This window comes from Lichenostomus cassidix, chromosome 4A, assembly GCF_008360975.1.
Source record: "Lichenostomus cassidix isolate B80296 chromosome 4A, HeHo_3.0, whole genome shotgun sequence".
In the NCBI taxonomy this organism is placed as follows: domain Eukaryota; kingdom Metazoa; phylum Chordata; class Aves; order Passeriformes; family Meliphagidae; genus Lichenostomus; species Lichenostomus cassidix.
Genome location: NC_139485.1, coordinates 9,302,293 through 9,329,917, shown reverse-complemented (window position 1 = coordinate 9,329,917; position 27,625 = coordinate 9,302,293). Strand labels below are relative to the sequence as shown.

Sequence of the window (27,625 nt, the reverse complement as noted above, 5' to 3'; positions counted from 1 at the left end):
AGTGATTGCAACCCTTTCAGATGTGCCCAAGCCAGCGATGCTACAGCTGACAGGAATATCAATAGCAGCAAAGCCTTGTGATAGCTCTTCAAGGCCCAGGTCCATGCTGAGGTTTTGCTTTCACAGCCACAGGCACAAGCAATGAGGGAGCTGCTCTGAGGAGATCTACGAGAACATTTACATCATCCCCAGGTATGACAATACAGCCATATCCCAGTTCATTCAACTCATACAGCATGTTCAAGATAGCCACCAACAACAAACAAATCTAACTTTTCTAAACAATCCTCTGTTGAAATCTATGTTCATGACTTTTTCCTCCCAAAAACGGCAGTTCTGTAACTCTCTGAAGGGAATATATGCACATAGATTGAGGCTATCTCTGGCAGCCAAGTATTATTACTCCCATGAATTATAGGTACTTTCAGACAGCACCAGTATTATGGGAGTAACTTGAGTCAGAATATCTGCAGTAAAAAACAAAAAGGCTGCAATAGCTATGTAGCACAGCTGCTCCAAATTTTACATTAATTTACACATCACAGAGGAGACAAATTTTCCATCTTCAAAAAGCCTCTTTTTCATTTCCTTGTAGAAAAATATAATTATTTTTATACTCAGAAAATTGGAGAAGGCTTTTGTGAATAAGCAGTGAGGGCTTTGGGGCAGGGTGTGTGGGTGATGCAGCTTGTTTGAGGATTTGGGGTTTGTTTATTTGTTTTTAAATAAGTACCATAAGCTTTAGCTGAGAAGTACTGGCTACACTTTAATGCAATTTAACCACTTCCTTGAGGAGCAGGGAGTGACTGGCCCTAGAGCCCTGCTGCTGTTACCTGTAAGGGGACAGGACTCTCATTGCTTCTGACACTTTGATTCCTACAAAAACTCCCTGCCCCACCATCCTGAATTGGTGGCAGAGCTGAAAGCAGCAGATCAGCCCCTTCTCTGCTCATTGTGTACAAATGCAGCACATGGGTTTACACGAGTCTATCAGGGAATGCTGCAGCAAATTCTCCTCATTCCTTCCATTTCTTTATTCTTAATCTTTAGCTTCTGTCTCTAATCAAACAATAGCTTTTCCTAACCTTAGTTCACCTATCATCAGTGCTCAAATATTTGTCCTAATCATGCAAAAGGCTAAAACAGAAACTTAACTCTTGGGTTTTTTTCTCACAATACGCTAATTAACTTCAGTTTTTAAATTACTTGACTATTTATACGATTAGAAATGTTAAGAGAATTGTTGTATTTGAATTAATTCACAGGCTTTGTAAGTACATGCAGAGACAGCCTGCAGCCTCAGCGATGATTTTATAGCAAAATGTACCCAACATATGCAAAGGAAGTAAATAATTAATCAGTCAACATTAGTAAGAAGAGTAGCTCCTACTAAAGGAAATATTTGTCTAGAACTAGCATGTGATGACTTCCAGAACACCTGTCAGTCCATCCTGCCAAAAAACCATTTTTTCTTCAATAATAAAAAACCAAATCCTAAATTTCTGATATTATAGTATGATTAAAACTCAGTAAAAAGTGGTTGATGAGCCTTTGAGAATAAAACATTTGTTGACTGCTGACAGCACTATATTGTTTCATAGTGAGCAATTAGGAAGTAAAAACCATAATTAGTAGACAAAATAAATTATTTACCTTGTGTGGACTGGTCAATGGCTTTTCTTTTTCTGCTATGACTGTTATAATTAAGTCTCAGCTCCTGGCTATATTCATTCAGAGTTTCTCTTGAGTCGTAAGATTGCCTTTGCTTTCCCCCATCTTCACTTTCATCTGAAGAACTTGTGTAAGTTAAATCCACTTCATGTTTAACTTTTGACAGTGGCTGGTAGGGTTTGCAGTCCATCTGCTCCATCTCTGATTAAATAGGCTCAAAGTCATGAAAACAAGCAACTGGAAATCCTTAAGGAAACAGTCCTGGAAAAAACAACAACAATAATTAATTTCAGACATAATATATATTTTTAGGACACAAAAGTTCAATTTTTATTTCTGGTTTATATAAACCAATTAAATTCCATTAATATAACTATAATCCAGGAAAAAAACTACACATGTCATATTTTACTGTTTTGGGATTTTGAAAACAGAATTAAAATAACAGCTACTTGAAGGAAAAAAAATAAAACCAAATTTTAAGCACTGTCCTACCAGACCAAGCAATAACTGTATGTTATGTACAAAATACATTACAACAACTTATATTTGGTATCAAAGCTAAGATGGAACAGTTACTACTTCTCTAAAGGGAAGTATATTCATCTTAAGTGAAACTTAACATTTTTACGACCTTTAAAATATGAAGCTTAGAAGGCAGAAAGTTCAGTCTTAAGTATTCTCCTGAAAATTAAACTACATCTAACCAAGAATAAGAGATTTCAGACATTAGAACACCAACAAACTTTTTAAAAAATAAAAATATACCACATTGTTACTCTATAAGAGCAAGCAGTGCTTCAGAAAAGAACATTTTCTTTTAGATTTTGAGGATATTTCAACAGGAAGAAGTTTCTACCCTGCAGTACAACAGCTTTTTTTCCTCTCCATCTCCCATCTGAATTCCTACCCACATGGGGGCTACACAAATCCTCAATGGAAGCTTCCAAACTGCAACTTTGTTTGTGTTTGCAGAGTATAATGATGGGAGTTCTACACAGAGTTTTGTGTACGCATTTGTATAATGATGTTTAAATCCAGTATCCCTAAAACCAAGTGCATTGCAGCTGCACATGCAACTGGTGCACTTGTCCTGTATCTTCGCCTTCATTAAGCTGTTTCCATCACTAATTTTAAGACAAACTCTGTGATGAAATAACAGGGGTTATGGCTGAGCTTTTATAGCAACATGTCTCAAACAGGAAGCTCTGCTGGATTTGGTCTTTATTTGTTTGGTTTGGTTTTAGATTAGCAGATATTATTAACCTAGAAAAACAAATGTAGCAAAAAAAGGTGCATGTAAATATTATTGCTAGAAGACAAAAAAACCCCCACAGAAGTTCAAAGAGATTTTGCTTAATTAGAAAGCAATTTCTCACAGCTTCTTAATGATTTTAAGGTCAGCAGTAGAGGGAAATAAGTTTAATACTCAGTTTGATATCAGCCCATTTCCCATCTGCAACAAGGACTTTTAACCCCACATGCTGCCAGCTATGAGCATAAAAACAGAATCTCCAAAAGCAAAACAGAACAAGTGAAAACACAGAAGAGGTAAACATAAAAACCCCACAGAAATCCCTAGAGCCCCTGGAGGGCTGAAGAGACGACTAACTTCTGAAACTGAATGTTTGAGACACAACTGATGGTATTGTCACTGGTACCTTCCAGTGACCTTCTGGTCACTTCCAGAATAGCAAAACTTCATCTCCTGCTCGTGTATCCTCCCAGTACTTTTGAAAGGATCACCTTCCTGAGCAGGAGTGGAAAACACTGCACATGGATGTGAAGAGGGAGTAAGGCTTCTAACATTGGAACAGAAAGACAAAATCCGGACCCTCAGAAGTGTTGGAGGGAAGAAGTGACACCAACCATTACAGCAAAAGTAACACCCTGGAGTGCATGCCTTGCTTTCTTTGCTTTCTCCAGGTTTCAGGAGGTTACCTGGAGGAAGAGGTTAAAGGTGTATCTTTGCTTGAAACATTAAATCTCAGGGAGTTACGTCCAACCCTTTCACCTGACATGGAACAGCTCTTCAGAAACTAATGGCATCTGGATAAAGAGCTCTAGTATTAAAAAAAACCCCAAACCTGCTCATATCTCCTACTCAGCAAAGTGGGCTCAAAAGCACCTAAGTCAATAAAAACCTCTTCAAGAGAGAAACAGAACCAAAAAGATGAAGCAGGGAGCTGCCACAGAGCAAGGCCAGTGTGCCATGGGGCTGCAGCCCTGGACAGGGCATTTGTGCCTTGGGTTGATTGCACTGAATCCAGTGATAAGATGCTTCTGTAGACAAGTTACTACTAAGTAATACTCTCTTCTCCAAAGCTGTTTGCTTAAATAATTTACTGTTCTTTGCCAAGATTGCCTATTATCACCTAAGTTCAGTACTTGTTCTGTGAGTTGCTCTAATAGCGACAGAAGAACGCAAAGGGGCTGTGACTTACAAGCACAGAGTTGGCTTAAAAGATGAACTGACGACTCTGTAGAAATGGTTAGTGACAGGAAAAAGCCTTCCAATATATTCTCTCTGACAGAATAAATGGAGACAAAGCTACAGAAGCCAGAGGAAAACAAGGAGAAATTAAGGGCCTCTATTAAGAAGAAGCAGTAGAAAAGAAATAAATTTTGCCATGAAGGCAAGAAGTGCGAGCAGCCTTGGACGCAGGCAGTGCATCCTGCTTACAAAAGTGCAAAACCATGAATCTGACAAATTTAGTTCATTACTGAAACAAACAAATAAAACCCCCCCAACAAAACCAAAACACAGAAGTTCCCCTTAACAGATGCTGTGCATCTATTTTGTGGGAGGTTTCAAGTGATTTTTTAAAAAAGTTATAAAAATTATTAAGATGAACAGAGACCTGTAAAACTTAAGCTGTAGTAAACAACTACCTAAGGAAGATTTATTTGTATTCTTTTGAAACAAGGTTTAACAACAAAAGTCTTTCATTTGTGAGAACTGTTTGTAGCAGGAATATATTTGATGATGTTAACCAGGGCAGCAGACAGATGAAATCATTTAATGTAAGCAATTAATGTTAATTACATATTCCAGGTATTTTCTTTCACTGTGGTACTTTCAAATGTGTTACCGTCTTGTGTAAATAATGTGCATTTTTTCAATTCTAAATTAATGAAAATCCCCTTAAAAGCTGTTGTTTTATTATGCCTTGTTATATAAGGGCAAGGATGATTAAAAATTACGAGCAACTTCTGAGCATCACTACAGCCCATTATTCCTGCCCAAGGATGTTACTGCTGCCATTGCCACACACACTCACATTTGCAGCTGCAGGGGTGCAAAGCCCTGGCACACGTGTGAAGCCACAGCTCAGCTTTTCCCAGGGCAATTCTGACCACCACACCACATCAGCACCAGGCTGGAACACCTATCATCTTCAGTGCACTCGGCACAGAGCAGAAAGACCCAGCTTAAGTTTTATACCCTTTGTGGTGGAAGGATGTGGACACAGATAAAATGCAGACGCATCCTGACTACTCATTCACCAACTGAAGAAAGGAAACCTTCAGCTCACGTGTCCAACTCTTCTCTCCCCATGCCAACCCCATTTACCAAAGCCTTTGAAAACTCAGCAGTGCTAAAGGCTCACACAAGGAGTAAACACAGCAGCAGAGCATGGAATGGAATGTCACAGAAAACTTCAGCTTCCTTTCACACAGGGACCAAGCTTCTGCACTCTTTTTTTTTTTTTTGCTTAGGGCATTAGTGTCTCATAAACCCACAGCCACCTGGGCTGACATGAGAACAGGTGATAAATAATTTTCAAGAACTGGAAAAATGCTTCATAAAGTTTTTCACCAAAAAATACTTTTATGCATCAGAAACACGTGATTTACAAAAGCAAATCTTCAAGCTTTTCTACAGTATGAATTTCAGTTGAATTTAACAAATGATGGTATAGTATGATAATCTGAATTTAAACACTGGCAGTCAAATACTCTAACCTTATTTCACATTTTTTGGAAGAATGCCACACAGTAAGCAACTAAAAATGCTGAAATAGGGCAGGAGCATAAAGAATATTGCCTAGATGTTTACACAGGTTTCTTCAAATAACTGGCCCTCCAGTAACTAAACAAACACCGAGCCAATCAATATGAAGTTGACCTTGTCAGCAAAATGATAAAGTCTCATAAAAGCTTATGGTTCCTGTGAGTGACCTTTCTATAAGTGTCTCAATGCTCCCCTCCTCACAAGTAGGACTTTTTTGCCCTTTCCATCATTGTTCTCTTATTGAAAGGTTTCACAAAATATGTAATAAAAAAGCAGTAGACAAATACTAAGTGTTTATTACACACATAAACATATAAATATGTGTCATATATATTTAGGCACTGAATAGCAGGTAAGTCTGAACCATATTTTGAAATAGATACCATATGCAACTTACAGTGAATTTGGTAAAAGAATGAACAAGTAAAAAACCCACAATGAAACACTTTCGCAAATGCAAAAATGTCAAAAAGTTCTAGTGGATGGGAAAATACCACCCTTGAAGTAATGGAACCAATATACCTATGTATATGGATTTTAATGTATAATTTATGCAACCTTCTAAATGCACATTGTACCTGTTATTAGAAACTACTTTCACCTTTCATTTGCACCAACATCCTCTCCCCTCAGCCACCCACCTTCCCTGGGCTGCTCAGATCAGCCTGCTTTGCTCAGGAGCTCAGGACAGCCAGGGTAAGTGGTTATGAGAGGCTGTGCCAAGGCTGTTTGCAGTGCCCATCAATAGGTATTTTATAACAAAACTCACTGTATGCATTTACACTGCACAGAGGCTCTGCACTCAAATACAGCAGTGCCACAGAGATCACTTTACTTTAATAGTGCTTTTTATAAATTCTTAATGGGCTGCTCTGATAGGGTGCCCACTTAATGAACAAATTTCCATAGTGATTACCCACCATCAGCCCCATCAAATCACCCGTGCTATACCCAGTTGGTTTCCAGTAAGCCCCAAATTATTTAGAGAGGTCAGGTTACGGTTGCTAATGAGGATCATGTAGCTGAACAGGGTCCTCCAGAAGCATACAAGATCAAAAACATGAAAAAGTGTAACCTTTGTTGGCCTCAGCTAATCATTATGTTTAATACTCAGATATTCCAGACTATTTAGAATTAAAATGTAATTGCAGTTATAATGCTAAAATAAAACCAGGGAGCTGTGCTCCTTCTCTCCTATATTTCTTTTCTTTCAACACATAGCCTTATCTGAAAGCTACCGTTTGCTTATTGCCTTTTCAGCTCAGTAGTTTCTGAAAATGAACTGCTAAGCAGCAATATCTGCTCTGGACTGCTGAAGGCAAAAAGAACAGCACCTTTGTTCTGCAGGTCTTTCTGAAATACAAAACTGTAAAATATGAAAGGCAAAACAGAGCAAACACTCTTTATTTAAACCTTTGAGAAATGCAATACCAAGAAAAAAAGTAAAAACATTCTGACCTTGTACATACCTTCAAAAAATATATCCCTCAAATATTTGTCTAGAGATTATAAACAAAGGAAGTCCCTTCAAGTTCTGTTTTACAGAACAGTTATATACAGCAAGGAAGATACCAGGTAAAGGAATTGAGCAGTATTAGACGAAGAAGAAATTATGTTTCTATGTGATACATAGAATTATATACTATGAAAAAACATGGAAAATCTGCTTATGCCTGGAAGACAGAAGAAGATCATACTTTTCACTGGAAGGAAAAACCCCTTACTAAAAATCAAGAAGGAGCAGCAGAATACAATCCCTAGAAGATGGACAGAAGTAACAGAATTAAAATAAAAAAGAAAACCAACCAAAATTCATATGAACATTTTCCATAGATCATAAAGCATTAACACATCAGAAGATGTTTGAAAATGACATAAGGATGTATGGATCACTAGGTACAACATGTCCAGTATTTATCAGGGAATGAGTGAGATTGTGAAATGTTGAGACACTGTGTTACTCCTGCAGGTGGACTACATAGCACCTCTCAAGAAGAACAGATGCACAGATGAAAGATGAAAATCTTAGAATATGTTTTGTCACATATCTTTCTAAAGCAGCTATGTAGATGCAAACCAGAGTTTTCAGGGCCACGCTATGGGTTTAACACACTCCCTAGAAGATGTGCTCTTTTAACTTTTGGATGAATTACCCTGGCTCATACATTTACATGTCACTGTGATAGATGCAAGCGGAATAAGGTTCATTTTCACATTTAATGATCTTCATTTAAAATTAGTCAAAGTCTAATTTAATTCTAGTTAACAAAGTAATTCAAAGTGTTGTCCATTATATCTGAAGTTTCAGAGAGAAAACACTGCAGAATAAAACTGCAAAGGAAGTCAGGTTGTTGCAGTATTTTGTGGCATATGGCAAGACTGAAAGTGATCTTAAAAACATACGTTATGTCAGCTACTCAACTGTGATACAGAATTCTTGGCCAACACGTGCCCTTCACTTCACTTGGAGAATTGCCACTGACTGTAAGAATCACACAAGTCCCTAATGGTTTGTTTTGGAAACTCATCATTTGATGTTCATGAGATTCAAGGACAAAAGCTCAAGTTCTACTGCTGTGAGACAAAGTACATTGAGGATTCAGGGTGATAGATCCTGGACAGGTTCAGAGTATCTCCTGAACACAGCATCTTTCTGAAGAGCTGTACTTCAGGAAATAGAATTCCTAATTATATCGCAGAATAACTGATGGTGTGAGCGTTTTTCATTAAAAAAATTGGAAACACTGTGAACAGTCTCCCACCATTTCAACACTTCAACTTGGAATCCTGAAGAACATGAAAAAGTCTGGGCTTAAGTAAAACTAGCCAAGTGCTTGATACCTACAGATTTAGTCCATAACATGTGGTCAAGTTATTTCCAATAAATCCCAGGAACTTCTTTATACTAAACACATCCACCTGAAGTGTTAAAATGCTTGCCAGTGGAAGCTCAGATTGTTCTCCACTGTTGTGATTACCATTCTTTGACCAGAGTGTATTTTTGCACTGTACAGACCTAAAATTAGAATACTCCACTTAGTAGTTGAGTTCTATGAAAATCCAGTTGAATGTTGGTGCTCTCCTGAACTAACCAGGCAAATACTATCACAATATTTATATCTATATCTGTATGTGTGTGTATATATATACACACTGCTCTAATTTATCTAACAATACAATACAATACAATGAGGCATACATGCACTTGTGCATACTCAGGTAAGAAAAACAGAATCTTTGTTTCATCAGGTACACTGTTTTAAAATACACTGCCACTTGGCAAGTAGTATATTCATTTTTATGTGACAAGTAAATTTAATTGTGCTTTGGTTATTTTTGAAAATGCAAACTGGCATAGCCATCAAATTGAGATAATTATTGCCATGTCTCTTTTCCAACTGTGTGCTTAATTAAGAAGATCCGGTAAGGCTTAATTAGCAAAAAAGTAATTTTTAAAATCAGGTTTAGCTGCTTAGAGATTACAAAAATTGAAAATAACATGTTTTGTGTCGATACTATTAATTTTTTGAGCCACCAATTTAAATTTTATATCACAATAAGCTTAGCCCATAAGAGTAATTTACAACATGTGGATACTGTGGAACATCTAAACCACAGTTCAAGTATTAGATTTGCAGTGATACCAGGATGCCTTGGCAATGGTGCTCAAAAACATTCAGCTGACAATTTCGTCTACATGTTTACTTTCACTGCTTCTAATTAGAATAATGGAAGAAGTCTTGTTTGAACAAACTAGACATTCACCAGAGTATTTATGGACTATCAAAGCATGTGAGCAAGTCTCATTATCTTAATGAGACAAAAGATTTCATCACTTGACATCACAGTACATAAAGTCACAATTTTTCTGGTAGTTTTTTTTTTCCTTGGCATTACTATTTTTCATTCTCCTCTCTAAGAAAAATCCCATGAGTTGTGGCAGATGTCAGGGGGCCTTACAAATTTAATTTCCACTTGCAAAAATCCCCAAACCAACCTACTACAAATCTCAAACAAAATGCTGACACCAGCTCCCCACCTCCAGCTGAAGTTTGCTAATGGAATATGTTATCTTCAATATTACCAGCATCTCTCTAGTACTGTCCACTCCTCAGACTTGATGTAGCTTGTTCACATTTAGACTGATGGCCTTTTTAAGGTAATTTATTTTGCTACATTACAACTTCTAGAATTTCTAGAAGCAGCACTGATTCAGCAACTTGTGTTATTTCCAGCACAGGCTCACAACATTGGTGCACTTACAGGAGGTATAGGATCTATAGTTTAATATCTTTCAAGTATTTAGGTTCTTGGTGAAATTATCGCAGCAGTGCTGAGAACTTTTACAAAACCACCATTATTTACTGCACACAGAAATTGAACTTTTCAGTCTTTTCCTAAATAGTTTCCTTAACTTTGCTCTTCTAACTCTGAGAAGAAATACCACCAATTATTATGCGGTTCTGACATCACCCACTAAGCTAAAACTTGAAAAGCTTTTCAAGCATTTGAAGTACTTTTTTCAAGAAGACCTGACTACTGCCTGACCACAGGACCAACATCTGTTTCACCTTCATCTGAAGCATCACTCAGGTTGCTATTCGTGTGACTGACACCATCATGCCTGAGAAGTGATCTTTCTGTTCCTTTTCTTCTTGCTTTGATGTCTGTCAAAGTATTCAGTGTCTTCAAGTGCCATTGTTCTGACAAGCAGACCCTCCCAGTGGACTTGTACTATATACTGTGACTCCCAGAACCTCTATTATTTGAGCTGGTGTCAGATTGATTTTCTTTCTGTTCATGATAGTGCTGTGATCTTGCAGGGTTGAAATTACTGCTGATTTATGCCTTGATGCAACCCCTTGAGAACTAGCTTGTATCAGCATGTCACCTATGAAAAGGTACATTTGAATCCTTAGAGATCTTTTTAGTGGAACCTTTGTTCTCATTTCAATAGAGAATCCTTTGTAGTGAATGTTTTCTAGAAATTTCTCCTGCAAGTACCAAGAGTCTTCTGTAGTGCAAACTGGTAGTATATTATGCATCCATACATTTTCACCAGTCTGTGAAGCCTTCTTGGCACAGACTATTTTAAGCTGTCCATCCAAAACCTTACAGTTTTTGCAAATTGATTATACCATTTTCTTTAGTACTCTACAAAGAAAATGCAGGTAGTGCTGGCACTGAAGAGTGGGTATATCTCTCAGCTGTGTGCCTGAAGGCTCAGCTACATCTGGGAATGTAACAGTCTAAAATCATACAAACATGCCTCTGGTGTGTTTACAGAAGACTATTGCCTTTTATGCACAGGCCTTCTTTTATTTAGACTTTAGAACAGGAAAGAATATCTACTGTTTAAGCATTATTCACATTTTTACATATTCTGCCTATTAGCATCACAGACAGTTTTTGTACTCTCATTACAAGTAGCTTCTTAACTACCATCTTTGCAAGCTATTTTCCCCAAAAATAGGGAATTAGTGTCTTCTTCGAAAATACATTAAGAGGGAGGCACTGATTTTACGTTTAAATAATTTTAACATTGTAAAATGCAATTAAAATCTTCTTAATTGTTCTTACCATCAGCCTCTGAGATCCTAATTTTTTTTTTTTTTAAAGTTGGTACTGTTTACCCGTGTCTTCTTAGAGCATAAGTGCTTCTGGTACAGACACTGTCCTTTCTCCTAGTTTAGGCTGCACTATCCACAACACCCTTTTCAAGACGGATGAAGCAGACAATTCTTTTTGGAAACTGGTATTTTACAATAACCAACTCCAGTTCAAAAGTAAATGGGACTTTGCTGCAACTGCTTCTTCCTCCCAAACAAGAAACTAAACAGAGGTGTCTAAATATTAGGCAGCCCTGCTCTTCTGTTTGAGTGCTGGCAGGAAGAGGAGCGTTCAAAAAGAGATGAAGAGCCTCTGAACCCCAGTAACTGCCAAGGGAGAACAGCAAGACTACAACAATACCATGGGTACATAAACTAGGAAAAATTAAACCATGCCACATTTCAGTTTTTCAAATAAGGGCTCAAAATTCTCAGCTACTTAAGCTCCTATATATCTAATACATTACTATCACTATGACCACCCTGCTGAAGTACTTGGCAAGAAAACATTCTCCTTAGCTCTTGTACAATGACACCTTTCAGCTCAGCTCCCTTTCTTCAGTTGAGAAATCACAGCAAGGAGAGAGAGAAGGATGAGACTGAAATGTGACTCTTTGTCTGTTGCTTTTATGTATGTGTACACGTACACACATATCTATACTAGCTGCATTAAAATAATCATTATACTTGTGGATAACAATTCTGCCCATGCTAATTCTATTTACATTGGGAGCACTGCAGTGTACTTTTAATGTGAAGCTGTGCTTCTTTCAAGAGCAAGGAAAATGTCACTTTCCTTTCCCAAAGCACCAAGAGACTCCTTTTACTGTCACAGAACACAATTATATGTTAGAGCTCTGCTGTCTCTTTCCAGCCAACAAGGCAAGAAAATGACCTTTCTTTAACCTATGGCTGAATTGCATTATGTTTGGTTCAGTGGATATCCTTTTTTATATTCTCCCATATCAAGTGCATCCATACTGAGGTTATGAAATGGGCACCTGTCTTTCACATCTGCTAGTGATCTCATTTTTTCCAAAAACTTGCTTTCAGTTGAGGAGGGATGTTAACTCTCATCCCCCATCTCATATCCTAGTGTGCAACGTTTGCAAATACCTGAAAACAGGCAAAGCTGCATACTCTGCCAGCAGAATTTGGGTATTAGCTGCTGTATTTTGCCCCATGACATGATTGTGTAAAAGGTCAGGAAGAAATATGCAATCCACACTCAACTACATTCCACACTGTGACCCTGTGCAGAATGTCAATGCCCTGAAACAGTCCCCACATTTCTTCCCCATTCTGTGAAGCAATCTGCATTTCTGGTCTGTCTTCATTTATGGGCAGGTTGGTAATGAAAGGAAAGAGACATTCCCAGCACAGGTATCACAGCTGTGCTTTGGCTTATATGCACAATATGCAGGGGAAGCAGAAGAATGTAGCTGTGACATTAATGAAGTAAGCCAGTGCTGATCTGCACAAGAGAGCAAGTCAGCAGTGGAGGATCTGTGAGCATGATGCTGAATGACAAATATCATTGCTGAAGAAAATTGTGCCATACAGCTGCAGAGTATTTAGTATATTTTTAAAATTAGGAAAGTTCAGAGACAAAAGAAGACCAAGCAAATAATTACTTACACACATAACTCATATCGCAAGTAGCCACCTAAATAAGCTCCCCTAGAAAACACTTGGCATCTCAGCTGATCTGAAGGCAAATCTAAATATTCATTTCAGTGCTTTTAGGTGTAGAGGAGTTCTAAGGTTCAGCAATCTGTTATGTGACAAGGTTTATGTCAACCGTTATTAAAGATGACTCATCTTAATATAACAGCTCTAAGAAGAAAAATTGTGTAGCCTAAGGATACCTTGCTAAATGCTACCATTTTACCAGCACCTTGTAACTGCAGACATGCACCAGAGACAGGCTGGAGTCATGCATTAACCTTGTGAAGATCATCGTTCTCTTATGACTGATTTTCTGCTATTACATTACACCAAAAATGGAAAGTACCAAACACTCAAAACAAAATTAAATAGTCATTTCTTGTTCTGTAGTTAAAGAAATCTCTGTATACAGTCAAAGACCAATTTAAGACCTTTTTGGAATTCACTGTGGAGTAAGGATAGGCTCCCCATTATCAATGGTAAAAAGAAACAAGAATTGTCTGCACTAAATCCTCTGAAGCAGACCAAATAAAATACAGCTTCATGTGCACCTAGAGCTGTCTGTATGATTAAGGAATCAAAGTGATTGCCCAAGATGAAAGAAACAGAAAACTCCATCTAACCAACCAACCACAACAAAAACCACAACCAAACAAAAACAATTCCCCAACCCCATCCCAAATCACTGCAGTTGCACAGTGTGATCCTTTTCATAAAAGGACAACTCTGCAGATACTCCCAGAGCACAAGTTCTGCCACATTCCCTTATTAAGTACCTGGCTCTCGAGCAGTGGTGTTTGCTTGTGGTTTCAAAAATACCACAAGTGGAAGAGTTTTAAACCATGCTGGTTTTTACCTCCTAGAGAAAACACAGGAATTCCTTCCACACACATAGAATCTACTTATATTTTATATTATATCCTTATAAAATTACAAGGAATTAAAATCTGTAGTCTAAACTACCAGGAAATTTGATACCAAAATCATCACAAAAATTCTATTCCTCATTTCAGCTCCAACAATTCCCAAACTCATTATTAATAGACTTTCAGCTAAGTTTTCATCGAGACTGAAGACCTAATCACAGTTAAAATAAATGAACATCAAACTCTAATTCCTACTCCTACACATAATTCTTACAACAGTCAACCTTGAATTTCATGTGGTGGTGCTGCTGCCAGCAAACCAAGGATAGACATGAAGTGGCTCTGGTTCTGCATGCTCTGTTCTATGGGGACTTTCCTGAGAACAGCAGAGTGACAATTGTCCCAGGGTGACATCCCAGCTGGAGCACTTGATAGGGGAAACAATTAGTTTGCAGAGGCTTCAGCTGATCTGTATTAGCTGATCCATCCCCTTTTTGGGAAACACATCATTGAATGACCATGACAAAGCAAGCAACATTTCAACAAAAAGAAAGAAAACAGTGAACTTGTTACTGGAAATTGCTGAATAGATGGAGGAAGGAAAAAAATACCATCTGGAGACTAAGAGAAAAGAGAATTAGTTTCAATTTTATTTCTGCAGTTAATGGATTTTAAAAAAATAAAGGAAAGCCAAAACCAACCAAACACAAATTTAAGCTATCACTGCTCCAAGTTTTATGTAACAGATATTGTTGCCCAGTAATACAATTACACCCCTCAATTCTTTTAAATGAATTTAAGGGTGAATAACCATATAGAACTGGACCAAGGATTCCAGGGCTCACTGGAACCATTTCTGAGTATTACTGCAGTCTAAACCATGATGACCAGTGTGCTCTGACAGAACACAGAAGTATTTCTATTTTGATTTCCCCCCAGCTTAATTAAGACTTCTAGAAAATTGCTTTGCCTTTAATTCCTAAAAAATTTATTATTCTTGAACTTTTATTTCAGTTGATCTCCAAGGTCAGTTCCATTGCCCAGGCATCTTTTTCTTACTGAAATTCTACATTTGAAGTGTCATGTCTCAACAACACATCCATGTGTGTGACTTTTTGTGAAACCTTCTTGTTTAACACCTAAAACTGCAGAGATCGAAGCACGATTTCCATGTAGCTCTTGTGAAACTATTTTTGTCAAGTGAAGAACCAGGAGTCTTGTAAAATCTTGTAAAGTACAAAGGTCTTTTGTTCTTTTATGTGGCAATCCTAACTAAGTCTCTTGCTTAAATATAGTGTCAAGGAAGTTGGTAGGTGTTCAAAACATTTCAGCACCAGTACCTTGGCAATACCAATAAATGAACAAACTGTTCTCTACTTTAGTGGGGTACAAGAGAAATTTTTACATATTAAGGAAAAGAGAAAATACAAATTGCAGCTGCACTAACCAGACACCACCTTGTAGGAATGTGAATGTTACCTCAGAGTTCTATAATTTACTATTGAAAAATTAGTTCATTAAGATAAAAATACTTAGAAGTTACAGAATTAACATTATCCTCAATATTATCCTCTTAAATAATATTTCAACGTGAATTCTGTGAAATAGGGTGAAACTGCTGGAGCTGAAATCCTTCATTTACTTTTAAGATTAGAAATATTTTTCTGATTTTCTTTTTCTTTTGGGGTGGGAACACACGTTCTTCTAAATTTGCATTACTTCTAAAAATCTACATGCATTCCTCCTGAAGTTTGATGGGAGCTGCACCAACACACAGTGGCATAAATGAGTTTAAACATAAACTTCATGTATTTAGCAATGTAATCTGGGATTTCTGCTCTGCAGTTCAAATAAGAGAACCATTACACTGGGAGAAACACTTTAAAAAAAAGTCTTATTAGCAGCTTGAGAAGGTCCATTTTACAACCACAGATGTTTTGAGGCTAAACTACTTCAATAACTTGGCTTTAAATCATCTTAAGCTGTATTACAGTTCAAAAGTAATTCAGATAACAAACTGTATTAGGTGAGTTTGGAATTAAAAATCCTCCTTTATCCATTCAGTAGAATGAAAGTGAGTATTTTAGTTAAAGTGCACAGCACACAAAATGTTAAAAAGTGAGGTAACTTTTCATTACTTTTTCTCAATAACATTCAAATATTGGTGCACACTGATTACAATTAACCAGTTGACCAAAACACCAAGTAAACTTATCTCCCTGATGAGTTTAAACATAACAGGAGAAATTGAATTCTTAAACCATAAATATCCCAGCTGAATTTGGAATGTAATCAAAATTATCATATTCACTGAAAGTTAAACACTTAAATTAATAAGCACCATGTGTTTATCTACCAAATTTCAACTTGCTAATCTAGTCTGATCATCATTTTCCAAGTCAAATGGTTATGAGAAATGCTCAATGAATGTTTAATAATGATCAACTGACTTTTTACATCCAAACAAACAACCCAAACAACACAGAATACATTTTCATTAGCACATGAAAATAGGAAACAGATCTGCTAGAGATACTGGTGTTCATAATAAAAAGTAACCCATTAGGATAAATGTGTGCATTTCCTGCAATGGCAGGATAAGAAAGCAACACAGTTAGTGATCTGTGTGGCTGAAGTTAAAAACATCAGTTTGGATTTTAGCTAATGGATACTAATTCTCTTATTTTAAAAAAATTCATCTTTAAAATGCAATAATAAAGACAATTGTGAAAAGTTACCTGAAACATTAAACAACCATGTAAAAAGTGAAGCATTCTGCCCATGAGAAGTATCCTGCTCAGAGAACATGGATATATTGAGAAAAAGCCTGAGTAATGATGGCAAAATATGCAGAAATTTCACTGCAATTCCCACTGACAGGGTCAGCAGCATCAGGATATTGGTAGTGCACAGCCCATATCATGTGGTCCTTTTTATCAGGTCCGTATTTTTCCAAGAACATAACTGAAGAAATAAAGAACAGCACTCCTGACTGTCGGGTTTTTCAGTTCAGCATCCAGACCTTTTTATTCCCAAACCATGGAAGATTATTTCTGATTGAGCCACATTAAGCAGTGAACTCCACAGTTGGTTTAGATTTTGTAATTCAGAGTTCTTTTAGCAGGATTAGGTTGATCTCAGCAGAGATGCACAGATTCCTGAGAAGCTGAGGTCTCCCACATTTAAAATAAATACATAAAGGGGTCCAAGTTAATAATCAGAAACAGCCTAATCAGATTAAGGTTGTGAACTCTGGACTACCACAGTATTTTCCAGCAGCTTGGCATGCTTAATCCACAAATGGATAACACAATACAAAACATTTCTAGCAAACATTTCCTTGCAAGACACTAAACCTCATTTTGGTAAAGGAAACAAACATCTCTGCAAAATATAGTAAGATGTTTAAATAAGATCTTTAAGTGAGCTATCAAGGCTGCATTTAAAAAATATCATCAGTTCCCATCAAAAAAATTCTTACCATATTACCTATTCCTTGAATTACTTTTTATGAAATATTTTCAAGAAAATATTCAATATATTTCAAGAAAATATGCCTTCTTTATCTATACTGATAGTAATGGGACTAAATAGCATAGAGCCATTTGAAAACACCATTTCATTAGAAGTGGCTTGGTTCACACCACAGACAGTGTAACTGCCTTATTAGCAAAGGTCATCCTCATAGTCCAATATTATTTGGTACATTTTACTTGTCAGTTAAGCTTGGATGAACACATACAGTTAACAGATTGAACAAGCTGTGCAGATGTTTCCTATCAACTCCTGACAAATGAGAGATAGGTAAGGACATACTCTTCACAACTACAAGCAGAAATTAAAACTCTGCCATGGAATTCAACTTAGCTTGCAGCTAGGGAAGTGCCCTTTCCTATCACAAATAATAAGCCATTAATACATGGCTTTTGCCACAACGTTTTGGGGCCACCTAAGTAGTCTGAATCGATATATCTGCTTATTTTACAACTAATACATAAATTTACAGATCCTTTAATTTGTAAGTAAGAATCTTTGTTAAGATTATGATCCCTGTTTGGCTTTCTACACCTCCCAATAATCCTCTCTGATTTTCCTATTGCTTCATTTTCATGTAAGCTTTACGTGTAGTGCCTTCTTGTTTAACTCCAGCCAAACTGAGCCTTTGGAACATGTGATAATGTCCCACATTTCAGCTCTCACAGTCTGTAATAGAGGGTAATTTTTGTTCCTGCTTCACCTTAATCATCGCACTGGGAAGGCTGGAAAAAGCTCTCAGATCATCCAGTCCATCCATTAACCCAGCACTGATATGCTCACCACTAAACCATGTCCCCAAATGCCACATTCTACACGTTTTTTGAACACTTCCAAGGACTGTGATTCCATCATTTCCCTGGGCAGCCAATTTTAATGACTGACCACCATTTCAGTGCAGAATTTTCCTTCAACACCTAATTTAAACCTTCACTGATGCAACTTCAGGCCTATTGGCCAGTTACTGATTACTTGGATGAAGAAACCAAACCCCACGCGGCTCCACCCTCCTGTCAGGCAGTTCTAGAGAGTGGTAAGGCTCTCCCTGAGTCTCCTTGTCTCCAGGCTGAGCCCCTCAGCTGCTCCTCATCAGACTTGTGCTCCAAACCCTTCCCAGCTCTGCTTGTCTGGACACTGAAGGAACAGAGAGGGATAGGAACTCTTCTGCACTAGCCTGAGATTCACCTCAGCCCTCTGCAGAGCAGAGCTCTCAGCCAAGACACACCAGGCTGAATTAATTTGCAGCAAAGCAATATGCAGGAAATTAAACTGTGTTTGTCATAGAAGATAAAACATGATCATCCATTTTACTGCACACCTCCAGAATATGAGGGTTTACCCAAGAGCAAATACTGATAAATACTGAAAACAAACCCAATTTAGAATAAATGTTGATTGCTTAAAAGAATGACACAATTGCACACATGTATATGTGACTTTATGGCTATGCAAGACTATTCCATAAGTCATTTTCTTCCCCCCAACTGTAAAGCAGCACTTACATTTATCCACTAGTTTTTCATGGAAATGCTCTGAACATTTGTTGGACAACTTCTAATTCATTTTACTTGTCTCCTAAGACAAGAACAAAACCATTTTTCTTCAGAACAAAACAGTTGTTTACAGTTTTTTGTTTAGACTACACAGCTTTTTATTCTCTAATAATACTCATCTTTCACTATAAGTAACAGATTTAATGCCAATGAGCATATGTTTAATTTCTAAATAAAAGTGTATCACCTCTCCAGTACAATAGGGAGCTACTTGATTCTGAACATATTTTTGAAGAGCAGTTTAAGCAGTCATACATTTATAAATATTGTCTCAATTTTCCACTGTTCATTCTATCCCCATGAAAATTAGAGATAAACTTGAAATGTGCAGACCAGACACATTCACTGCTTGGTTCATCAAAGAGCTGCCACTGACAATGGGATCATACATCTAAGTTATATAAAACCATCAGCAGCTTTAGATTCCTTTGATAACTCTCATCCTTTGTTGGTTTCTGAACAGCACCCATTACTTTATAACACTATGGTATTATCAAAGCCTACAAGAGCTATTCTGCCACAAATAATACACATTTTTCATGCCAGTCTCATCAGAAGGAGGAGACTTTAGCTAAGTTGAGAAAAATATATTATAAACATCTACATGAAGTTTAAATTTCCATCAATAGGTGGCAACACTGTTATGTGTAACATGTGAAGCACATGTGTTTATATACGTGCATGTGCCCAGACAATTTCTATACACTCCTAGCACATTTTGCAACATGTTGCTTCATTTTGTTTTAAATGTTACCTGACACCATTTTCCAACAATGTACAAGTAAACCCAGTCTTGTTTGTGTGCTTTTTACAGAACATATGCATGGATTAACAGGGCATTTTAAATTATTTTAGTAATTCTCCCAGACAGACTGCAAACTGTTCCAGTTGGATTAGGAGACCAATATGTATATTTGGTGTATGATCAATAGGATATCATGGCTGCTCCTTAGGGACCAGCAGATTTTTCAGGAGTTGCTCTTGCCCCTTGTGAAGCCCACATGGCTATCAGGGCACTTATGGAATTTTAGAGGTGATGAACCTTTTGTTCATTTTTCATCACAAATTTTATATTGCAAAGTGCAGCAGAGAAAATTCAATTTTTGAACATGAAACTTTAAACACGGTCACCTGTCTAGTGTGTCTTGAGTTGCACATCCCAAACACATTGCAGGTGTGCAGGGGACAAGCGGTTCTGGTTGGTACTTCACAGGAGCTCCTGAGCTACAGTCTGGGCATTAGATTCACTTGAGGTCAGAGGAGCTGCCACAGGTAATGAGAAACACAATCTGAACAGAATCTGCCCCTCCTGCCCCATGCTGAGCTTTGGCCATTGGCAGGTGTCCCTTGGCAGATCACACTGAGTTTGCCACAGGCAGAGAACCCAGAGCCCCCTTAAAGCTGAGCTATCTTCACACCAGCTCAAAGCACAATAATTAATTCACTTGCCAAATACGTTTTTTTCAGCTTCTATCACACGAAACAAGAATAGCTCTAGAAGGCCTAGTGCTACTAAACCTACATTTCTATACATGCTGTTGATCTGCAAAGAAAAGCTAAACCTTCAAAGAGGCAGGATTATACAATGAGATAGCAGCTCAAAACACACAGATAGGCTTTTGCTATTCTCTGAAGTACATTCATCTCCATTTTCAGCAGGAGCTTTTTTTTTTTCAACTAAAGAAAAATCCAACTGTGTATCCCTAACTGATAAGAAATGAATTTGGGTGTCAATGCAACAGGAAAGCTGTAGGAATTTTGATAAAAGCTCTTTCTGGTGGGGGGAAAAAAGGCATCAAAAAGGTTATGTTGGACAGTATTCCAGGTACCATGGTTACAGCTGCTCAGAGAAGGCTTCCTGTGTTACCTTTCTTTGGATACTCCATGAATTTTCAGTTTAAGAGCAATGTCACATGCTGGGTAAGGATCAAACAGCATAAAAGCAATTTACAGATTACTTGGATAACATTCAAAGTGATATCATAATTTAAACTACTCCAGGTGTTATGAGGAGAGTTAAAATCCATGAGGACTAATATCTAAAAATTGCACAAACTCTTCCATAAATTTACATAGAAATACTGTTGTATCTCCAATACACACACAGGTAGATCCACAGCACAGTTATTCTTATCAGTAGCACTATCTGTGCACTGCCACCAAACTTGCATGGGAATAACAGTGTTATTCTCAGAGAACTCAGTAAACAAACTCAATATATGTTTTCTTTGCTAGCACAATGTAACCATCTCCAGGTTAAACAAACCAAATTCAAAATATGCTTATGTACATGTGGCAGCAATAATTAGATTTAAAATGGTAGCCATCAATTATCTTGTCAATTACATTTCCACATCTTGGGAAATATTTGGTTTATTAAAAAAATACTATCAGATTTAAGTTTTTCCTCCCCCTTCTGTTTTTTTCCTTATTCACTTGTTTTTTAAACATGGCTATACATGATGCACATCCTGAGACGGCAGCATTTCAATAACAGTAAATCAGGCTGCTGTGCTTACTGAAGTTATTTTCATGTTTGCAGATGATGAAAAATGATGTCTCTAGGACTGCAATCCACACTACTTTGTGAAGGCAAACACATAGCCTTGGTACTGCAGTATGCTTTGGGAAAATACATTTGTCACAGGGAAACCATGGGATTTCTTGCAGTCAGAAAGGCTGCAAAATTCCTCCTATTCCTTGTGGAATCAATTCAGATTTATACAGTTTTAGGCTGGCCATTTGTTTATTTACTGCCTCCTAGGCAAAACATTGTGCCAGGAATCAGTATGCAGAATAAGACTCCTGTATATTTTCCTCACATAGACATATTTGTGTTCTACTCATGTATCTCACCCTCACAGTATAGGCAGATCAACATATCTACACCTCCCCAGAGAGCTGTTAGTGCTGATTTATGGCAAACATGCAGTAACTACTTATTAAGGTAACCCTAACAGTTTTATCAGTCATGAAAGTCTACTAAACTCACCGTATGTTTAGAACTATTTGCCCCATCCTCCCTGTTTTATTTCTTGCCTGTAGAGTAAAAATTATCATAATCCAGTGACAAACAAAACAAACAAACAAAAAAAAAAAAGATTGCTAGCATCCATATAGAAATGCTTAAAAGAACTACATGTAATTCAGCAGCATCACAGATGAAAAAAAATACTCCTATACACAAAATCTTCACAGAGAAAAGAACCACAGAGATGTGCTGACAGTAATCTGGTCACTAGTTTACAGAAGAATCTGAAGTTTAAGTGTGCTATAAACCTACACGTGTGAAATGCTAGCTGTGGCTTTCTAGCTTTCATTTACCTGAAAATGTACCAAGTATTGTATCATTAGATGGTTCTTTATTGGAAATCCACCTGAAGATGCTCCTGAGTGTTATTCTAGCAAAAAAGATGGCAGTAATTTAGAAACACACACCAAAAAAACCCCAAAAAACAAATAAAAAGAAAAAAAAGCAAAAAATCAACCAAACAACAACAAAAAACCCCCACAAAACCCAAAAAAAACCCCAAAAAGGCTCAATAGATTGAGCTATTTTTTTCAGAGTGATCCAGAAACTGATCAGATCTGCTATGCTTCCATTTCTACAGGCAGCCCACACGTCTTGAGGTCAGAAGAAGATGGCAAAAACAATTCTGCAAGTCTGCTGTTACTTTTATAGACAGAAAAGTTGTTAGGTGGTTCAGAAATATGTAACTCCCTAACACAATTTGGCTTACCAAACATCCTTGGAGGGGAGAATCCTGATTTGCACTGCCATTTTTAACCTGACTTAATAAAGAGAAAAACTGAAAACTTTCTTCAAATATACCACGTTATGAAGTGTAGAAGAAACTTTCCCCAAAGGGAAGCTCAGGAAAAACAATTCTAGTAAATACATCTTGGCTACACTGCTACACTGAAAAATGTAAAATCTGTTTTCCTCCAAAATCATTGCCAGACACCTCAGAAATGCTTCATCCTTCACTGATGCTCGGTCGCCTCTTACTAGAAAGGCATTTTTACTTAACAGTGGGTAAAAACACCTCCCAGCACTTAAAAGTCAGGAGAAAGGACAACATACCCAGTAAGTTAACTTAGTTTATGCTAAATATATTAATGTTGTACAAACCACAAAGTGTGTTTTCTGAACACTTCTAACAAAGACTGTGACATAGACAATGATCATGTAAAACACACAGAATTCCTAAAAATATGCATAAAACACTCACATGCATATGTGCAAGGGCAGGCTTAGAGAATAGGTCTGGAAATAGAACATTAATTATAATATCCTGAACAGAAATAGAAGTGTGAAGTATAATCATCCTAAAATAACACATCCTGGGGGTTGGGGGGAAGGGACAGGATTACTGCATAAAAATGAAATCTCAAGTTCTTGCAACAGCACACAGTATTTCCAGTGCTAACTCCAGTATAATTCCTTACAAAAATGCCATCAACAATCCTCCTATAGTAACTCCCTGGAGTTAAAGGATGTGGCAGCTCAGTTTTTGCAGAGACAAATCTCTTGAGGGAAACAGCGAGCAGGGGGTATAAAAAAAAAGAAAGTAGCAGTATTTCTGTGCAGATTCTAATATGCTGAAGTAATTCCATCCTGACATAACTGACTTGCCCTCTTAGTCCTTTTCAATTTGATTAGTATAGCAAGGTCTGCTTTTACATGGTGTTTAGAAATAATCACAGCTAGAGTTCATTTGATGCACCTTGCATGCCAGATTGTCAACGGCACTAAAAGTTTAATTGATAATAAAGATAATATCATTGCCTTACATTTATATGGCCCCTTTCACACTGAAAGATCCCAGAGGCACTGTTGACTTACAGGTACCACCGGACTGGAAATGTGATTGCTCTTTGCTACCAGAGAGCAAAAGAGCTACAACACAGCACAGAAAAAGAGATCACCGCCCAAAACTTCAGAATTCTCCTCTGTTCACTCTCCCCACCTAGACAGCTTTGGTCCTAGTTAACAACCAGCTTGATTTAGACAAGAAAAAGTGAGATTTAACATTCAAGCCTTTTTTCTATCCCTTCATTCTGACTGATGGCTGGAAGAGAATCTATGTTTGAAAGATGCTCCAGTTTTATCTCACTGCAATTTAATTGTCAAGGTGCTCTGAAGCACAGAGACTGAGATGAAGAAATTTTCAGGTACCAGAGTAACAACCTGGCCTGGGTTTCACAGGACCTGGTTGAATTAAAGGCTGCCCTCAAGATCTCACCATTGTGGTTTCTGAAGAGGATGGCAGAGCTACAGCATCTCAATTCCCTCCCAGCTCAACCTGTCCTTGTGCAGTGGAGAGCTGCAGATGAGCTCCACTGATTACAAAAACTTTGAAAAAGCTTCTCAAAAGCACAGAACCTCTCCACATAAAAAAAAAAAAAGTGCAAAATCATCTGAACACGATCAATGCATTTTCGAGCTGATGGAAGAATAATGACTGCCTTGTCTCTCATGACTGAAATGATCACTGCCTCAAATGAGATGGGAGCAGGGGCAGACCTTCTCCCCCTCGTTTTCCAGGCATATCTCGGACAAACCGATAATGAAGACTGTATCAATGTATTCTGAATGTTTCTAACTAGTGCCTGACAGCAATCTGCTATTCAGAAACTTGAAGTGTAGCCACAGCCTGATGACCAGCTACTCTCCTAGACCCCAGTAAGGTCAAGATTCTGCTCAAGGCATCAAGAAAGAAATAGCCTCAACAACACTGATGCACAACTCTCTCTGCAGTGATGAATAGTAAGCAGACATCTGTGCCCATACTCCTAGACTTCCCTACAGCATTTAGCATTGTGGATCAGAGAGATGGCAACGATCCAAAGAACTGTACTGAAGTCATTTAAGTCCTTTTTGAAGGCACACACAGAAAGTAAGGATGCAAAAAGCAATCTCAGCAGTGCAAACCTCTCCTCAGAGGACTGACAAAGACACAGCCTCTCCATTTGTATTCACAACAATACAGGCTCGAGCAACAACAGACAAATGGCATGGAAGCCAAAGCGGTATTTATCTCATGTAAGCATAAAGACATCCCAACCCCCAATTTTGTAATATTTAGCTGAAATCAAACTAGAGACAGAATCTGAACCCAGGCTTAAAGATCAGGCTCAAAGATCAAACACTGAGGAATATGCAAACGTCAGCCCTACAAGTGAGGGCACATTTCAGCCACAGGCATTGATGCTTGGCCAATACAGTTCACAGTTGCTGCATTCCTCATGATTTCTCATTCCTAGTGGGAACTATTTTAAAGGGATGTTTCTAGTTCTCTTAGTCTCATCACTTAGCAATATAGTGTATTTCCCATAAATCAAAAAGCCAGTCTAATTTCAGACAGGGTAGGAAACCTTCCAGGAAGAGAACTACTACCAGAAGAATCAGCACCTACTAAATTAGGCATCAAACTATTTAATTTTACCTCTCAATTTCCTGATTTGAAGAAGTAGTTACTTTTTTAAGCTCATGATCTTGGCCTTTGTCATTTAGAATGCAAGGAGGGCAAGGGGCATACCTTCTTTTATTCACCAAATCTGGTGAATAAAACTATTTAGAATTATTATGAATAAAACTATTTAGAATGAACTATTCTCATGTAACAAGATACATGAGAATAGTCTTCTATATTTTTTTAAACATTAATTACGGAAAGATTAATAGATTTTACCCCCTATCTCTAGTTGTCAAGTCAGTTTGTTTTACCAAAGGATAGAAAAAGGAAGAAGTAGTCTTTCACCTGCACTTAAAAGATGAAATCCTGTATTTCAGATGAAGGAAAAAATGCCAAATTTGCTGGTCTTACTTTAAGCTGTTTCAGTTCCTTAATGTATGAAGGCTACAGCAGAAAGTGAAGTTACCTTTTTAAAAAAATTAACATATCACACAAACCAGGCCCATTTCATTCACAGAATTAGCTCTCACTCATATAAAATTTTTCTACAGACATGATAATGCTCTCACCTTCACTTTCTAGGATTATAAAATCTGTTCCATTTGAGTTACTGCAGATGCTAAACATAAACCCAGATATTGATTGACTCAGTTTTTAGTGGACACACACCCAACAACTTTAGACCTACATCTTTCTTGCTGACATTAAAACATATTATTTTAATACATCTTCATCTTGCATTTTCTGCTTGGGTATTTCTCAAAGTACTTGTTACCTCCATGTATTTCAAAAAACTGACAACCCAAAACTTCATTATTAAGATAAAAGCAACATATGAATATATTTGCTGGTTTATGCTTTCAAGGGCAGATGTTTTTGGCAACAGAAATACATTTATGGATGTGGCACATATTACATTTGGAGGAGAGGCAAGCTATCAGTATATTCACATTAATATCTTAATGTAGACAAATGCCAGGCAATGCATTCATTGCATCATAAACACAACTGGGATCTAAACTAAATTAATTTACTCAAGAGAAAAACATCACCATTACCCTGGACAATTTAATGAATATGTCACCACTCTCATATCCCTACACTGGAAAAAACCCACCAAATAAAAATATTAGGCTGCATAAAACAATTTAAATACAATGTGAATCATTAAATATGCTGACCAAAGCTAAGCATCTGACCAAAACTAAGCTTTCTCCTGTAATACTACAGTTATGCTGTTTATAGTGAAAATAATAGGGTCTCAGAAATGGTAAATTAAAATTATGATTAAAATAAATATCCTTCAGGTTTTGAATCCTATGTGGATGTCCTATCTGGTGCTATAAAGTAAGGATTTTTATTTATTGATGTATTGGACTATTAATCATTACAAGCTGATTCACTCCTCCATTGAGCCATTAACTTGACTCAAGACGCCCAAAAAGCAAATAAGAAGCTAAACAGAAGTTTAGATTATACATCTAACAAATGAAGGCAAATTTCCATCCAGATCTGAACTTCACCATTCATAACAGTCTCTTTTGCAAACCAAGATATGGAATGTGAGTCACATACTTATTCTCATTTAGAACATCTACAAAGAAAAAAGAAAATGAAGTATCTCTTGGGATCTTAAGCAAAAAAATGTTGAAAGGCTCAGCTTCAGCTTAGAAGTCTGTTATCGCATGTGCTGTGTTATATATAAACACTGAATGCTCTGGCAAATTCATTTTCCTGCAATGAATTATGTATGAACTGCCTTAACCCCCTTCTCCCTCCCGGCTGAGGGCAGCCAACACGACGCTCTCAGCCTGATCAGTCATTGAGCTCATCGTGGGTTTCAGTCACATGCAGCTGAATTTGTCACATCACTGAGCACCTCCACGGGCTGAGCTTTGCTTTCAATGAGCAAAATGCCTGATAGTAAACTTTTCAGCAACAATGACTAATATTACCACTTTTGCTATTAATCCTTTTCATAAAGCTTTTCTGATCTATTACAAATGTAAAACCTCATTAAGATTCATATATCTTTTTTTTTTTCCCCCTTTCTGTGTATATTACTGCAAGGGAAACTCCAAGTCATTTCTCTCTCACTGATCCTTTAAGAGCCTGTGGCCACTGCTGATCTGTATTAATTGCTACTGAGAACTCAAAATCTGCATCTTCAAAAAAGGCCAGAATAGCTCCCTTCATCATTATGTCAACTGCAGTAACATTTTACCATAGAAACCCTGAGCACGATGAGGCTGGAGCCTGCTGTGAGTTCAGAGTACAAAATTATTTCTGG

At 37.3% G+C, this 27,625-nt stretch overlaps 1 protein-coding gene across 6 annotated transcripts in view; it reads right to left on the bottom strand.

Moving 5' to 3' along the window:
• TENM1 (teneurin transmembrane protein 1) overlaps positions 1-27,625 on the bottom strand; it is a 452,127-nt gene that overhangs the window by 223,649 nt on the left and 200,853 nt on the right. For all 6 annotated transcript variants that reach the window (XM_085060418.1, XM_085060417.1, XM_085060421.1 and 3 more), the window contains one exon: positions 1,654-1,932. In XM_085060418.1, the coding sequence (XP_084916544.1) occupies positions 1,654-1,870 (217 nt within the window). In that variant the 5' untranslated portion in view covers positions 1,871-1,932. The remainder of the gene's footprint in view (positions 1-1,653; positions 1,933-27,625) is intronic.